At 35.7% G+C, this 15782-nt stretch overlaps 1 protein-coding gene across 1 annotated transcript; it reads right to left on the bottom strand.

Moving 5' to 3' along the window:
• Positions 1-8680: 8680 nt before the first annotated feature.
• LOC120081191 (ribosomal RNA small subunit methyltransferase nep-1-like) lies at positions 8681-12603 on the bottom strand. Its single transcript, XM_039035888.1, has 8 exons — positions 12447-12603; positions 11917-12154; positions 11612-11704; positions 9705-9849; positions 9520-9630; positions 9356-9437; positions 9209-9263; positions 8681-8863 (listed from the first exon to the last, which is right to left on the bottom strand). The coding sequence occupies exons 2-7, from the start codon at positions 12127-12129 to the stop codon at positions 9215-9217; spliced, it is 693 nt and encodes a 230-aa protein (XP_038891816.1). The 5' UTR covers positions 12130-12154; positions 12447-12603; the 3' UTR covers positions 8681-8863; positions 9209-9214.
• Positions 12604-15782: the final 3179 nt, after the last annotated feature.

Below are 15782 nucleotides of genomic sequence, written 5' to 3'. Positions count from 1 at the left end.
TACAACATTAGATTTACAAGTCCCAAAACCCACAAACCCTAGTCCCTATATGAACAATAGTAACATGTGTACAATATTAATAGTAACCACCTAGCAAACGATTACAAGTCTTTTCGTCCTTTAGTAGCAGAGCAGATATTGAGCTATCTTCAGAGGATTTGAGTGCTACCTGTGGGGGGGAGACAAAACATTTAAAAACGGGGTGAGCTCACGCCTAGTGAGTGACCGAAAAAACATAATAAATTCTCATGCATAATTTCAGAAGATAGTTTTATCTGAAATATAATTTAATGCAGCATAAACAGTTTCCAAGCGTAATGTATATAAAACTATTTTAAACATAAAACAGTAAAATCATTTCTCAAATCAAAGTACTGTATAACTGGTAAAATAATCCCAATACCAACTACTAGTCCAGAGAGAACCCTTTTGCTCAATCTCTGACTTTATTCACCTGTGGCCACATTAGGTACTACTGCTCAGATACTTTCTCCTTGTACTTCAGTATCGAGCTACTAGGATACCTTCTCCAACGTACTTTAGTATCCCGTTGGCTTGGTACCTTCTCAAACGTACTTCAGTACCAATAGATACCTTCTCCTTGTATTTCAGTATCTAGTTGGGTGGATGCCTTCTCCTTGTACTTTGGCATCGCATTTTACCAAAATTATTTATAAACAACTTTTCTCTTTAAAGCATGTACAGTATAATACATATACAACATGGCTTTAAAGATGGTAACGCATGCTGGATAAAATCCAAAATACATATACATATGTAAAATAGATTTGTTCAAGCATATGCATGCATTTCCAAATCACAATTCAAACTTGCTTGGAAACCACTTTAATAAAACTAGTAGGCATGAGAGAAATTTTCACAAAACATGCTTTCTGTAAAATGTTTGTAATCAAACCAGTTTAATATATTTTAGTTCGAAAACATTTAGCCACTCACCTCGAACTCTTAGGAACTTTTCACTTCTAGTAACTCCTCGGGTCCTTTTTCACCCCTAGAATCCAGATTCAATTAAAACTTAGAATACTCATAGTTTCAAACCTTATTTGGAAATACTTCCTTTACAAACTTATTCTAAAATGTCTTAGAAATCTTACCCGAAACTTTCAGCTCAGATTCTTCGTGGTTTGGCCGGAATCTCAAAATCTTCAAGACTGGCCCTAGACTGGTTCGACAGTCTGACCCTTCTGCCTTCTTCTCAACTCCAGCCCAGTTCCTTTAGCCTTTTCCTCCGCATCCCTACTATGAAAACTAGACTTCCAGAGCTTTCAGATGGCTTTGAAATCACTTCAAACGCACAAGTAGATTGGAAGATCTCCTCATCCAAATTTGACACATTCCTTTGAACCTTCACTTCCCTCTACTTTCTCTACGAAATTTATGATTTTTGTGTGATTTGAAAATGAAATCCCAACTCCCTTTTTATAGGCATTCAAATCACTCGTGGGATTGACAGCACCTACTTGGCTGCATTGCCAAATGTTTAATCCTCCTTTTATCAACGTAAGCTGACTTCACTTGGTTCAATGTGTTTTCCCAAACGCATCCAACACAATTTCTTAGGTTTTAAGAATTTCTCTTAATCAGACACACCTAGATTTTAATTGACGTTTGCCTTTACGTCTCAAGCTTTTGTTTGTATTCAAATTAGGTTTTTTAAATGCATAATTCACCCCAACGCGTCCAAATACATCGCCCAGAAGCTTGCTCGGCCGTTTAATGCATAGGCGAGGCTGTGGTGTGGACATTCAAATGCAGCACCGGACAAGGCGTGGCTGACAAACAACAGGCTGTTCTCACTCCTCTCCCCACTTTCTCGCTGGTCTCGCTCTCTCCACTCTCGCTCTCTCCAACTTTCTTAGTTCAAAATCTCGCTCTCCCCTCTTTCTCGCTGGTCTTGCTCTCTCCAATCTCGCTTTCTTCCACTTTCTCTCCAAACTTTCTCTCCAATCTCGCTCTCTTCCACTTTCTCTCCAACTTTCTCTCCAATCTCGCTCTCTTCCACTTTCTCGCTCTCTCCAATCTTTCTTGCTCAAAATCTTGCTCTCAATGATCTCGCTGGTCTCGATCTTAATGATCTCGCTCTCAACGATCTCGCTGATCTCACTCTCAACGATCTCACTCTTAGCTACTGCGAACACTGTTTGTCTCCGTGCAGTTTCTACACGATTGTGCCACTAGTCACTTGCCTTCCAGTGCTTTGTGCACAACACGCATTTCACAAAAATTTTCCATAGCCAATTTTTCCCAAATTTCCCAAACTCAATGTCCATATTTTTCTTTTCCAAATCCTCATTCCTTCTTCACCATTTCACACTAACTTTCTCATCAACCTACCCAACTTAATTATACAAATTTAAATAGGAACACACAATTAAGTGGAAAATTAAGACAATTTAAATAAGAAAACACACTTAAGTGTAAAATTGGGATTCGGGGTTCACAGATGATTCCTTTAGATACCAGGAAGTCCCAGAATGAGTTATTAATGAATTTGCCCGTTGTCACTCCGTAAAATGGAAATTTTTGTGTTGAACTGGGTTTCGACGGTCGCATAAAATTGTTGGAAAACGAAGGACACCTCAGACTTATTGGTCAAAAAGAAGACCCAGGTCAATTTGGTATGATCGTCAATAAAGGTGATGAACCACCATTTGCCTGTAGAGATAGTGATAGGTGAAGGAAAGACATCATTATGGATAAGACTGAATGGTTTGGACGGCTTGTAAGATTGAGATTGAAACGAAACACGACTCTGTTTAGCTCGGATACACACATCACACTGTAAGGATGACATATTAATATTATGAAATAATTGCGGAAAAAGGTACTTCATATATTGAAAACTGGGATGTCTTAGACGGTAATGCCATAACATAAAATCAGTTTTAACAACAGAGAAATTCAAAAAAACAAAAGTAGTCCTATAACCATCCTTAAAGGAAGTTTCATATGTCAAGAAATAGATCCCCCTATCGTGCCTGACAGTACCAATCGTCGTCTATGAGCCCAGATCCTAAAACAAAACAATGTCGGGTGAGAAAACATTCTGACAATTCAAGTCCCTTATAATTTTACTAAGTTATACGAAATTTTAGGAACATGCAGCACATCACGCAATATCAAACCATCAAACGGAGACAGATGTCCTTTCCCTGCAACAGGGGCAAAGGAGCCATCGACGATTCTAATTTTTTCATTTCCCGCACTCGGGTGATATGAGACAAAATGATCAGAAGACCCGGTCAGATGGTCTATTGCTCCAGAATCCAAAATACAAGGCATTTTACCATTAATGCTAATAAAGCCAAAAGACTGAGTCGTACCTGAGTGTGCAATTGCACTGACCCCAACAGCACTTAAGTTACTCTAACTGTCAACTTGAGGCGGAGTCAAAGTCTTGTCATTTGCCGAGTCGTTGGCCAGAGCACGTCTAGAATCAGTCTTGTCCTATGACTGGCGTCGTTTGTAATTTTGAGTTTTCCCATGAAGCTTCCAACACTGGTCTTTCGTGTGCCATGGTTTTTTGCAGTGCTCACAGATAGGTGGAGGTTTCTTGTCACTATCTGATCCAGATGACGTGGTGGCAAAAGCTGCAGCCTCAGTAGACATAACAACTGAAATATTCATGGCCTTAGACCTGTCTTCTTTGAGGCGTATTTCAGAGCACACCTCCCTCAATGATGGTGTAGGGCATTGACCCAAAATTCTGCTGCAAACACCGTCATATTTTGGATTTAACCCCGCTAGAAAATCGTACACTCGATCAGCTTCCTTAAGTTTGGAATACTGCGTTCCATCATATGTACATCTCCAGACAATCTCACGGCATAAGTCCATTTCTTGCATAACAAGGACAATTTGTTGAAGTATGACGTGACGTTCATAGCTCCTTGCTTACATTCATGAATTTGTTTGCGTAAGGTATATAGATGGGATGCATTCTACTTCTGTGAATACAACTGTTGTACTGCATCCCAGATCTTTTTGGCAGTTGTCGTATAAAGTAACGGTCTGTCAATTTAAGGTTCTATGATACTCACTAGAACTGATCATAGCAATGAATCTTCTGCTCTCCAAAGACGCTCGTGGGGACTACTGGGTTCAGGTTTGGCTATCTCCCCAGTTAGATAGCCAAATTTTTGTCTTCCTTCCAGAGCCATTCGTATGGATTAAGACCACGAAAAATAATTTTCGCCATTCAACTTTTCTCCAATTATAATCCCTGCAGAGTGTCTTATTGATCCAGATAATAAATTTGTAGCAGGTAAAGAATGGAAAGAGTTTACCGGGTTCTTAGAGCCTAGCTGTAAATTTGACGATTCTGGTTGAACCATTTTTGAGTTTGTACCAAGAACAGACCTAAATTCAGCGAGCTGTTGCTGGAGGAAATCAAACCTGTTTTTAATCTCATCAGAACATGCCCGGGTCAGACCGGCTGAAGAGTTCGCCGGAAAAACAACTGAACCGGCGTCACTGCAGTCAGAGAAACCGATCGTCCTACCCCCGGAGGTTGCTGGTCAGAAAACGTCGTCGATTGGTCGTGCAACTCGGTGTGGTCGACTGCCCTAGGGTTCAAAGTCGTGATTGGAAGTTCATCCGAAGTTGCGGCGGCTGGGAGCTCTCGTCTAGGTTGTGCGAAAACTTCTGGGAGATCGACCGGCCTGTTGTGCGTGAAGGTTTCCGACCGATCGGTAGGTCTGATCGTCGTCAACGGATCTGAATAGTCGTCGAACACCGTTTGGGCTACGACTAGACCTGGTCGAACACCGAACAAGGCTGATCTGTTCGCCGAACACTATCTACACTTGAGATGTCGGCTGGTCTGTGGTTAAAGGGTGGCTAGGCATCGCTCACATTTGGGTGAGACCCGATCTATCCACCGGCACTCATTTGTTGGAGGCGAGGTAAGGCAGTCTCTAGGTATTGTTGGATAGCTTCCTTAATCGTGTCAGCCATCTCAAAATTTGTCGTCGAAGGAGACTCACCAATGGTGGCTAGGGTTTCGTCCCCATGCTCTGATACCATGATAAAAAAAAAAATAGAAGAAGAGAAACACATGACTGATTTACATGGAAAACCCTAGACCAAGGAGAAAAAACCACGATTGAATCTTATTATTAAGTTACACTGAAATACAGAAAGACTGCTCAAATAAATAGACAGATAGGAAGCCACTAATCTTTTATTTGGCCTGACATTTTCTTGTATAATAGGCAAGATATGAGTTGTTGACATTATCCATATCCCTTTCCTTTCTTTTCCCTAAAAAGACACTAATCTTTTATTTGGGTTGACATTTTCTTGTTCTATTTATCTTCTTTGGCCCTCCTTTTGCCTACTATCAGCAATTGGACATATATGTCAAACGAAGAAGATACTTGGTCATAGGTCATATAAAGTTTATATCTTCTATTTATGTTTTAGCTCTCCTTTTCTTCTTGCGCAAGTGACAAATTCTTTTAGAAATGATATTTCTTTGTACTACATTTTTATATATAAAATCTGACTTTCTTAGTTATGCTTAATTTTAATGTATCAAAAAGTAAATTAGTTGATTTTGCTCAAATATAATGAAGTTTGTTATATGAACTTCCCTAGTGATTTTATGTAATAGATACTGATGTTTCTTATCTTTTAGGACTAGGAAGGTGGAAGGTTATTTTCGTTACAAAAATAAATTGGTCGTAAGGTTGCAAGTGGATTTCATTTTTTATGTCTGATATCTTTGTCGATTTGATTGAATTGTTGATTGCTTAAGGTTGCAAGTGGTCCATGGAAAATTTAAATTTTAAAGTTCCTTTATGAGCCAGTGGATTTCATTTTTCATGTTTGAAATTAAGATGTCTTGCTCAGGATTATTGTTCATTTCATTATTATATGTTTCTTATAGGTCTACATACTGATTATTGACAAATATTTGCCTCTTATTTTGGGTGGATGTGTTATGTAATTGCTATTATAGTCATCTTTTCCATTTAGAGTTTATTCATAAATTTGATGTTAAGTTCATTAAGTTTGCTTAAAATTGAAGTTCCATTACTCTGAGTGTTTGATGTTGTGATTGTTTCATTATCTTGGGTTTGAGATTGTGCAGCTTGTATTAAATTTTGAGCCATTTTTATTTTGTGGATGGATTGCAGAAGAGATATATGGTTGGTTAGGCGATCAACTTTTTTATATTTAATTTAAATTATACACTAATCAATGATGTGGAAATTATACAGCAATCTAAGTTCATTAGAAGGCTCGATTGGTTGTTAGGGAAGGTTTTCTCGATGCAAATTAGACTTTTCCTTACGAAATTTGGCGTCGAGAAAAGCCTCATCTCTTGTAGAACTTAGGCTCAATTGGTTGTTAGGGAAGGCTTTCTTGATGCAAATTAGACTTTTCCTTACGAAATTTGGCATCGAGAAAAGCCTCATCTATGAAATTAGCTTAAAGTAATAATTTGGTTGCATGTGGTCACTTCTTATGAAAAATGGTGTAACTTTGTTTTCTTTGATTAATTGCAGATATTAGCAAAATATTATAGAAAAATATGCTAATATGAGATGAAAAATAAATTAATAAACATCACCACAAAAATTTTATCAAACCGAAAATTTTAATTATAAATGTGGTCCTCTAAGTTGTAAGAAGGTATGCAGGTGAGAGTATGAGTTGAGACAAGTTGAGTAATGAACTCAACTCAATGATTGGTGGCCAATTATGTATTCACTTATATTTTATACCCTTGTGTCTACCAACAGTGTATTCAATCCTCATCACTGTCGACAGTCTCGTTGCCATTTAGGCCACCACTTCTTGCGACTAACTCTGATCACATCTGACCACCACTGTCAACCGTTGCCTCCACCAACTTCGAAAACCATTTATTTTAAATTATTAGTTTATAATATTTTATAGTCAATCTTTATAGTAATTTGACTAATGGAATTGTTAGTTTTTAAATAGTTTCTGTAATGTCCCGAGTTTAGGAGGAAGACATGAATGAATCAAGATTACATCTGAATGAGAAGAATCATGAGGACATGAAAGTATGGTTAAAAAGACTTAAAAAATTGAAAGTCATTATTTATACCAACAGAGTATACCTTCCTTTTCGATGGCTCAATTTGGAACAATCCTATGTGAGATGACTTTTTGGGAATTTTTCTAGCATGCATATGAGTGAGGATAAAGTATGTCGAAAGAATTTGTGTTAGTTTGTGGGGACAACTATCACTCTTTGAAGTATCATGACAAGCAAAGATGATGTTGTCAGGTCACAGGAGAATGTCGGGGTCATCAGATGTCAAATCTAGATTTCAAATCCTGGGCCTAAGGCGTTACAGTTTTTGTGTTTAAATGAAAATGACTTTTTGAAAAATAATTTTTTTTCTATGTTAATCCATACGGAAGCTTTTATCATGGTAAAAAGATAAGTATAAACTGGAGTTTGGGAGACGAAAGGAATTTGCCAAACATACATATCATATAGAGGTTTTGGATGGATGCTTATGTAATTTTTTTTTTAGTAAGTGGACTTGGTCATTTGCTGGCTATATATATATATATAACGTGCTAGAAAAACTAAATTCTACCTTTTTTTTTTCTTTCTATATATGCGTTCATGTTCATATACATTTTTTTTTCATGTTTATATTTTAGGTTATTTGTTTTTAGTTTTTTTAAAATTAAGACATATAAACACTATTTTCACACATATATACATATATATATATTTTTTTGTTATTTACTTTAGCCTTATTTTAAATTACTTTCAATTTCAATTTAAATCTAATAAGTCTCTAAAAAATGTCTAATAGATATATAAAGATTCAATTTAGTATCTAAGAATCTCATAAAATATACAAATTGTTTAAAAACTAACTTGTTTTTGTTTCTAATTGAACCTCAATTTTAATTTTGTAGTGAATAGCTACATTTTCTTTTTTTTAAAAAAAAATATTTGGTACAATATATTAGACACACAATCGAGGTGCAGTGATCTAGTATATGTTTTAAGTTCAAGAACCATATATGACACAAATTGAGACATGCACTAAAATTTTACATTTTATAAAGTTGTCCTCTAACATAAAATTTTGGATCTAGCACTATACGTATGTAAGTTAATTATTCTCGTTTTGGCAATATTATATAATCTGAATAATATATCAATGCATCTAAAATTATATTTATATGAACTTGTGTCCCCCTTACATAAAATTCTAGATCTGCCAGTGATTTCACCTACTAGCAATTTCTCTATAGAGCTTGGAAATATATTGATATGTTATATTTACATGAAATTATTATCACTACTTAACCAATTCTAAGAAAAATTAATTTCGAATGACAAAATTTAAGATTTATTGAAACTACGTAGAGAAATTATTATTACGGATAACTAAAATTAATATTTGAAAATAAAAGAGAACAAATCTCAAACTTAGAACCCAGAATGGCGTTTTAACCCAATATAAACCATTATCAATCTCTTTAACCCTCGTTTTTCTACCTATACTTTGCAAAGCTTTTTTTTCCTTTATTTTCTTTAAACTTTCAAAAATAAAGATGATATCACTGTCACTTTTTTCTTTCAAACCAAGTTAAACAACTTTTTCGTAAAATTAACTAAACTAAACTTTAATTAATATACCAATACACCATGTGATATAGCAATATGTTACTTGTACATCATGTCTATAAGAAAAGTAAAATAAAATAAAAGAAATATAAAAAGTAGATTGTAAATTGTGTATTCGATCAATGTGAAGGAGGTTCGACATCCATTTCTGCTCCAATGCTTCACAAATCATACCTACACTACTCATGGACACCAGTGGATAATGTGAAACTATACCACAAAATTAAAATAAAAAATAGCCATTAGCACCCCAACCCAACAAATAATTGAAAAATAAAAATTTTAAACAACAAATATCTTTTAAGAAAATATAATGTCTCTTTGGGAGGTTGGAATGTAATCAGAATTATTAGAAATCAGTATTACAATAAAATGTTAAAATCGATGTTTGAATGGGATCAAAAGCATGAAAATGGTGGGAAAGAGTGTTAGGTTTGGGAATGTAATAGGGATAACAAACCAAGCCTAAAGCCATCAATCCAAACATGAGCTTATAATTACAACCCATTACATTCCAGCCTCCCAAACAGGTCTATATAGAATGGTAGAATTTACCTGATATCATGTCATCCGTACATGTATTAATTTTCTTATGATCCGTCGCACTAACCTATAAACGTACAAGAAGCTCTCATGTTTCAGATTTTACTTTGAATATACTTCAAGACAAAGAGGAAACAAGAATCATATAATATAACATACCACAAAAACGAGATTCTTATCATCACTAGTAGCAGAAACATAGTTCTCCATGTCAACCACTTTTCCAAACCATTAGAGACACCTGCAGTCCAATATTTCAAGTGTTCTTCCATATTAGTAAATCATTTGCATTAGAATAGAGCTCATGAAAGTATAATACTTGCCTATAATACGAGAGTTTCTGGGCAAATGTTGAGACAATGGTTCGTTGAGGACACGAAAAAGTACTTCGTTTGTATCTTCAGCACGAATGCATCTCTTCTTGAGTAAGTCCACTGCAAGCATTGAACAAATCAAATGGTTAACCAATCATTATTACTTGTAAATAGACGAACGAGATGCTACTTACATATCAGTCCACAAAAGCGATTATATGTTCTTGGAATACGAGCATGTGGCTTGATTTCGAATAGTACTCCATCGTCAATTTTGACATAAACAGCCCCTACTTTTCCAGCTTTATTAACTCGGCTGTCAAAAATGTCAAGGAGTGGCTGGACATTTCAAACAATTATCACTGTAATCAACATTTACATTAAAAAATAAAAATAATAATACACAACCTAGAATATCAAAGCTCCAAGAGAAGCTTTATGATAATCTTGAAAGGAGATGTGTTATATAATTGCTACATAAATACTTTTTCATGAAAGCTGCTTTATTCTTTATAGGAAAAAAAGAACTTTAGAGAACAACACAGGGAAGAGAAAAGCCAAACAGGACTCTGCAGTTCACTTCCTTTCATCATTGGCTTGACGCATTGAAATGGTGCTTTCCTAAATGGATATGGTGGTTTCATAAGGAGAGGGTTGCTTTATGGAGAAGGATTATTGGAGCAAAGTTTAGCACAACTCACCTTGGTCTCAAACTGAGGATGGTTACTATATATAATTCACTCATGTAAATGACCTTGGAATAACATTTTGAAGCACGGAAATCTTATTTATAATCATTATTCTTTTTAATGAGAATAGTCGTTGCAGTTGCAGAATGGGAAACACCACACAACTAACATGTTTTGGGTTGATCACTAGATAGGTGATGCTCCCCTAAAGTCAACCTTTCCCCTTCAATTTACACTGTCCAATAGAAGAGAAGCTACAATTAAGGAGATGTGGAATGGTCCGATCTCTTGTTGGGATTTGGGTCTTGAGAAGGAATTCAAAATGGGTCTCCCTAATTCAGCAGCTGTACTCCTTTCAGATCTCCCAGTTGGAGGATGTTTGGATTCGGAGCTAGATAATAAGGCCTCCTTTTCAACAAAATCCTTATCCACGGACCTTGCATCTGGAGAAACAAAAGCTAAATGCAAATGTCTTTAAGGCTAAAAGGAGAGGACAGGGTTGAGGGCTATCTGGTTGTTCGTGAATCACCGAGGAAGAATAAGGAAGATGGTCGGCTGGTTTTCTAGCCTTAACTTGGGGTAAGAACTTTGACTAATTTAGAAACTTATGACAGCTAAACTTATGATCCATTGAAATAATCTTTTGTAGTTCTTACAACTAGGAATTCATCTTCTCTGTTGATTAGATTTGTTGGTCATTGTTCATCATTTTGTATCATCTATATAAGGTTTTTCTCAAGGCTGTAACTTAGTATAAGGTTTCTGTTCTTTAATAGCATTTTGAAGAGTAGTCTAGATTCTTCTCATGGTGTTGCTTCGGTCGAGCTCTCCATCAGAATTTTTCTATGGATTCTTGGTCAATCCTCGTTCTTTTTCTTTTAACAACTACTTTCATTGAGAAAAAATGAAAAAAAAAGTTCGATCCTAGTTAACATAGTTGGAATTAGTTCTTTTGTAACATTATTTTTTGCAATTTTTATAACAATAATAAAATGTTTTGTATGGTTGTCAAAAAAAAATTGTTATCGTTATATATATCCTAGATTATAAAGTAGTTCTATATGGATTGTGAAAGCTTCTCGGTGAATTGTTAAACATAGAGCAAGATAAATTTTGAAATGTGGAGAGGAACAAAATGTAGATTATAACTAGCAACATTGCATGAACATTTTTTAATTTAAGACGACAGTGTAATTTCTCGTCATCAACATACCCTTTTCTTTTCCTTCCATCGAGGAGGAACACATCCTAAGGGCGAGGGGTTGAGAGGACCCCTCCCCAGGAAACTAATACAAAAGCGCTTTCCAATTGTTAAAATTCATCAAAAGGATGTAATTACAAAAGAAATTGGTGTAGTTTGTGCACCATCAAGAGGTTATATGCTGAACAAAGGTTAAAAAGAATCAACATACCTGACGAACATTTTCAGGACAAAAGTCTTTAAGATTCTTCTTATGCTTGAGAAGGAACTGTTGATCTCTCCATGAATCAAGAATCTTCCACTTCTAAAACATAAATAAAAACAATTGATAAATATAGTCACATGTTATTAAAATAGACACATCCTAACTACAAGACCTTTGTACTCGCTATTCCTCCGGATATGAAAATACTCATTTTCTCTCAATAGTTTCTCTTGGATCATGTGTTTGCAAATATAGTTCCATGTAATTAGAGGAAAAATAATTTAATTAGAAGTACATGTACCTATATGTACCTTCCCCACAAGACCCTTGTGCAGAGGAGCATTATCCAGAACAAATATTACCCGATGCTCTTGAGGCTTCTCATTTATCACATCCAGCAAACTGGAATTCGTATTAACATCTTCTACATTTTTCAGTTCATCTAAATTTTCTACTCTCTCCTGCTTCAACCTTGCCAGCTTTGAAGAGGAACTTTCAGAGTTCCTCCTTTTCTGATGAGACATATTGGGAATCGGCACCAATTTGTAACTATTATATTACATCATAAAAAGAAAAGTAATGAAGATTTGGTGTAATAACAATGTAGGACAATTACAAAGGTAGTACTTTTAGGGATATTAATGGAGTGTATAGCAATATTTTTTAGTGATAGACTCATATCTCATAGGCTCCTATTAACGATAAGGTCTGTTAACATTTTTGTGCAAAAGAGCAATTTGCAGAACAAATATATCACTTCCAAATAACTAATGGAGATTTAACTGTTATAATCTATTACTTTAAATACTAATTGATTCTGAACCAAACTGATGACTCTTACCCGAGATTATCAAGTCCACTTAAACCCACAATGTGAGTTTTGTCCACTGTACAAAATCGGCGGCGGTGGCGGCTGGACACGTGAGCAGCGATCGGAATCCAATCGGAGCAGCGGCAGTGGGTGCTGCGCAAGAGAAAAAGGCGAAACGAACGTGAAGGGGAGACTGACGGCGCTATTATAAAATTATAATAAAATAAAATTAATTAAAAGACAAACCCTTTCTCTCGGTCCAATTTCCCCGGTTTCTCCAACTTCATACGGATTTTCTTTTAATATTCTAAAATTTGGAAGTTTTTATGAAAATATATGATTTTTAAATTATTTATAAAAATACTATACCAAAATGGACCTTTAATATTAATATTGTTATTTTCAAAACTTATTAGAGAAATATTGTTGTTTTGAAACTTATTAGATAAATTTTGTTGTTTTGGCTAGAAGTCGAGGGTTGAGGATTCGACTAATGTAGAGTCGAACTCTAAGAACTCGACAAACAAAGAAAAACTTGTACATAAGTCGAAACTTCAACCCTCGACAAGGAAAAGGAAATCTCGCTAATTTTGTGATGAGGATCTCGTTAATTTTGTATATTAGGTTGTCGAAGGTTAAAGTTTTGACATACATAAATCGAAACTTCAACCCTCAACAAGGAGATAAGTGCGTGAAGTTAATTTTGTGATGAGGATCTCGCTCTAGAAGGAAATCTCGCTAATTTTGTGATGGGGATCTCGCTCTAAAAGGGAATCTCGCTAGAAATATGGGCCGAATCTCGTGAGCATCGCTAGGAAGACAGTTTGTTAAAAAAATGCTTGAGGATCTCGCTCTTGTTCACAATCTCGTTCTCTCGATCTCTCTCTCTCACAATCTCGCTCTCTATCTCGCTCTCTCTTACAATCTCGCTCTCTCTCACAATCTCGCTCTCTCTCGCTCTCTCAATCTCACTCTCTCTTACAATCTCGCTCTCAATCTCGCTCTCTCTTACAATTCAAAATTTTGTTATTTATTATTATTTTTTCATTAATGATTATTAGCTTTTTTTTCTTATTGGTCATGTATATGTATATATATATTTCTATGGAAAGTAAATAAATTTATTGTATATTCAATTTTTTTATTATAAAGTTGTACATTATTCTTCTAATTAAGTTGTACATTATTCTTCTAATTAAGTTGTACATTATTCTTCTAATTAAGTTGTACATTATTCTTCTAATTAAGTTGTACATTATTCTTTTAATTAAGTTGTACATTATTCTTCTAATTAAGTTGTACATTATTCTTCTAATTGAGAAACAAATATTTTTTAATTGAGAAATACTTTTTTTTTCAGATCATAGCTTTAAACCTAGGACCTGTTGATCCCGATGTTTTGTACGACCAGTCCATTCATCGATCATCTATTGTATGGCGAGAGGAGAAATATCTTGCAGGCGTCGAGAGGCAGTTCTCCAGCGCACTATCCCGCTCCACCCTCGAATACTACCGCTACTGCGTACATCTGGATTCTATAGGGTTGCCAGATTAGGATTTATTCAGTTGGACTGGCCCGAGACGCATACATTCCATATGTCTGTTGAAGAGTGCACTATCACTCTACAAGATATAAAAGTGTTGTTGGGGTTACCTGTTGACGGTGAGTCGGTCACCGGAGTGATGTACGATGACTAGTTAGAAGTTTGTCAACTGTACCTCGGTGCGACCCTACCTGCCGACAAGATTAAAGGATCGAGGTTAAGTTTAATATGGTTAGGAACACAATTTCATGAGTTCACAGATGATGCAGACGAGGAAACCGTCATAAGATATGCATAAGCATATATACAACAAATGATGGGTGGAAGTCTGTTTTCAGATAAATCAAGTAATTTTGTTCACTTGATATTCCTACCATTGTTAGCTAACCTCCATGATGTGGGACGGTATTTGTGGGGTGGAGCATGCTTGGCATGGTTGTATAGACAACTATGCAAAGCAATAAGACCTAAGGTTCGAGAGATACCTGGACCTCTCATACTTTTGTAACTATGGACTTGGGAGCGATTTCCAACAATGGCTCCACAGCTACAACATGTTAATTGACGCTCAGTTAGTTGGACGAGCCTACGGTTCTTAGTATGTTGTTTTAATTCAATTTAATTTTTATATCACTATCTAATTAATTTAAATTCTAAATTATCAATTTAAAAATTTAGGTGGAGAGACAAATTTTGTGTGACTAGGACAGCCACACATGTAGTCAGCCAATATATACATGTTTGATCTGCTTCAACCTAAACAGGTACATTGCACTAAACCTAATTGATTATTTTATACATGTTTTTATTGTATTTGTCTTTAATATTCTCTAATATAATATTTTATATTTCAGGTTATTTGGGAGTCGTACAAAATTATTATGCATACTTTGCCTAATTTTTGTACGAATGGTCAAAACATATGGCAGACGATAAGTCCTCTCATATGTTTTCACATTGGTGAGTGGCATCTTCCTGAAAGGGTGATGAGACAATTCGGTTTTCAGCAAGATGTCCCATTGCCTTGTAATACTGAACCCGTACTGCATGATATTGACCTAAGGACTAGAGATTGGTCCGAAAAAGTTGCACATTTTGTAGTGCGATGGCACTATCGTGCAAGGTTTATTGCAGTAGGGGTTTATCTTGAACAGTTTGACACAGATGTCACTCCAGAATATATTCATTGGTATAATAATATCACAAGGCGCTACGTCACTCATCCGGAAGTAGCTGTGGGTCATCTGGTAAATGAATATTATCTAATTATTTTTAATTTAAATTTATTTTAAATATTGTTTAATTGTTTTATAATTCACAGAGATCGAACAACCATAGACTCCGTGAGGTTGCGAATGATCCGAATCAGGTTCTTGTAATATGTAGTGACAACCAAAGCTATATGGAGGAAATTCATTATATGTACAATATACCTATTGTTCCTCCACCAACTCCTAGACGTAGAGGACCTGTTCGGGAAGAGGATGAGTTTGATGAGGTTGCACATAATGTGGAAGAGTTGCCCCTTATGATGCAGACGCAGAGTCAAACTGATTATGTTAGTCCGATGATGATGATGCCAACATTTGGTTCAGGACATTATGACTCAGAGCCTGGTCCTTCATCTTCATATGTGTATGGACATGGTCGGGGTCGTGGAGAGCATAATGAATATTTATATTATGAAGCGCCTGCATAGGTACCAGAGCAATATCAAGAAGAACCCAAGCAACCTCAAGTTCGCAGTCGACGACGAAAACCAGCTCGAAATTGACCGCTTTGTGGGACACATTGATTTTTGTAATTATTTTTATATAAATGA

The sequence above is a fragment of the Benincasa hispida genome, chromosome 7 (assembly GCF_009727055.1).
Source record: "Benincasa hispida cultivar B227 chromosome 7, ASM972705v1, whole genome shotgun sequence".
Taxonomy (NCBI): Eukaryota; Viridiplantae; Streptophyta; class Magnoliopsida; order Cucurbitales; family Cucurbitaceae; genus Benincasa; species Benincasa hispida.
Note: the sequence above shows the minus strand (reverse complement) of the source record. Positions and strands in the feature narration are given on the sequence as shown.

Bases quoted from the DNA above. Each gene is read 5' to 3' on its own strand.
- LOC120081191 (XM_039035888.1), bottom strand. From the start codon at position 12,129: ATGTCTCATCAGAAAAGGAGGAACTCTGAAAGTTCCTCTTCAAAGCTG. The intron at 9,438-9,519 runs GCAAGTATTATA...ATTGGACTGCAG, and splicing joins CAGAAACTCTCGTATTATAG to GTGTCTCTAATGGTTTGGAA. The intron at 9,264-9,355 runs GTATGTTATATT...GTACGTTTATAG, and splicing joins ATAAGAATCTCGTTTTTGTG to GTTAGTGCGACGGATCATAA.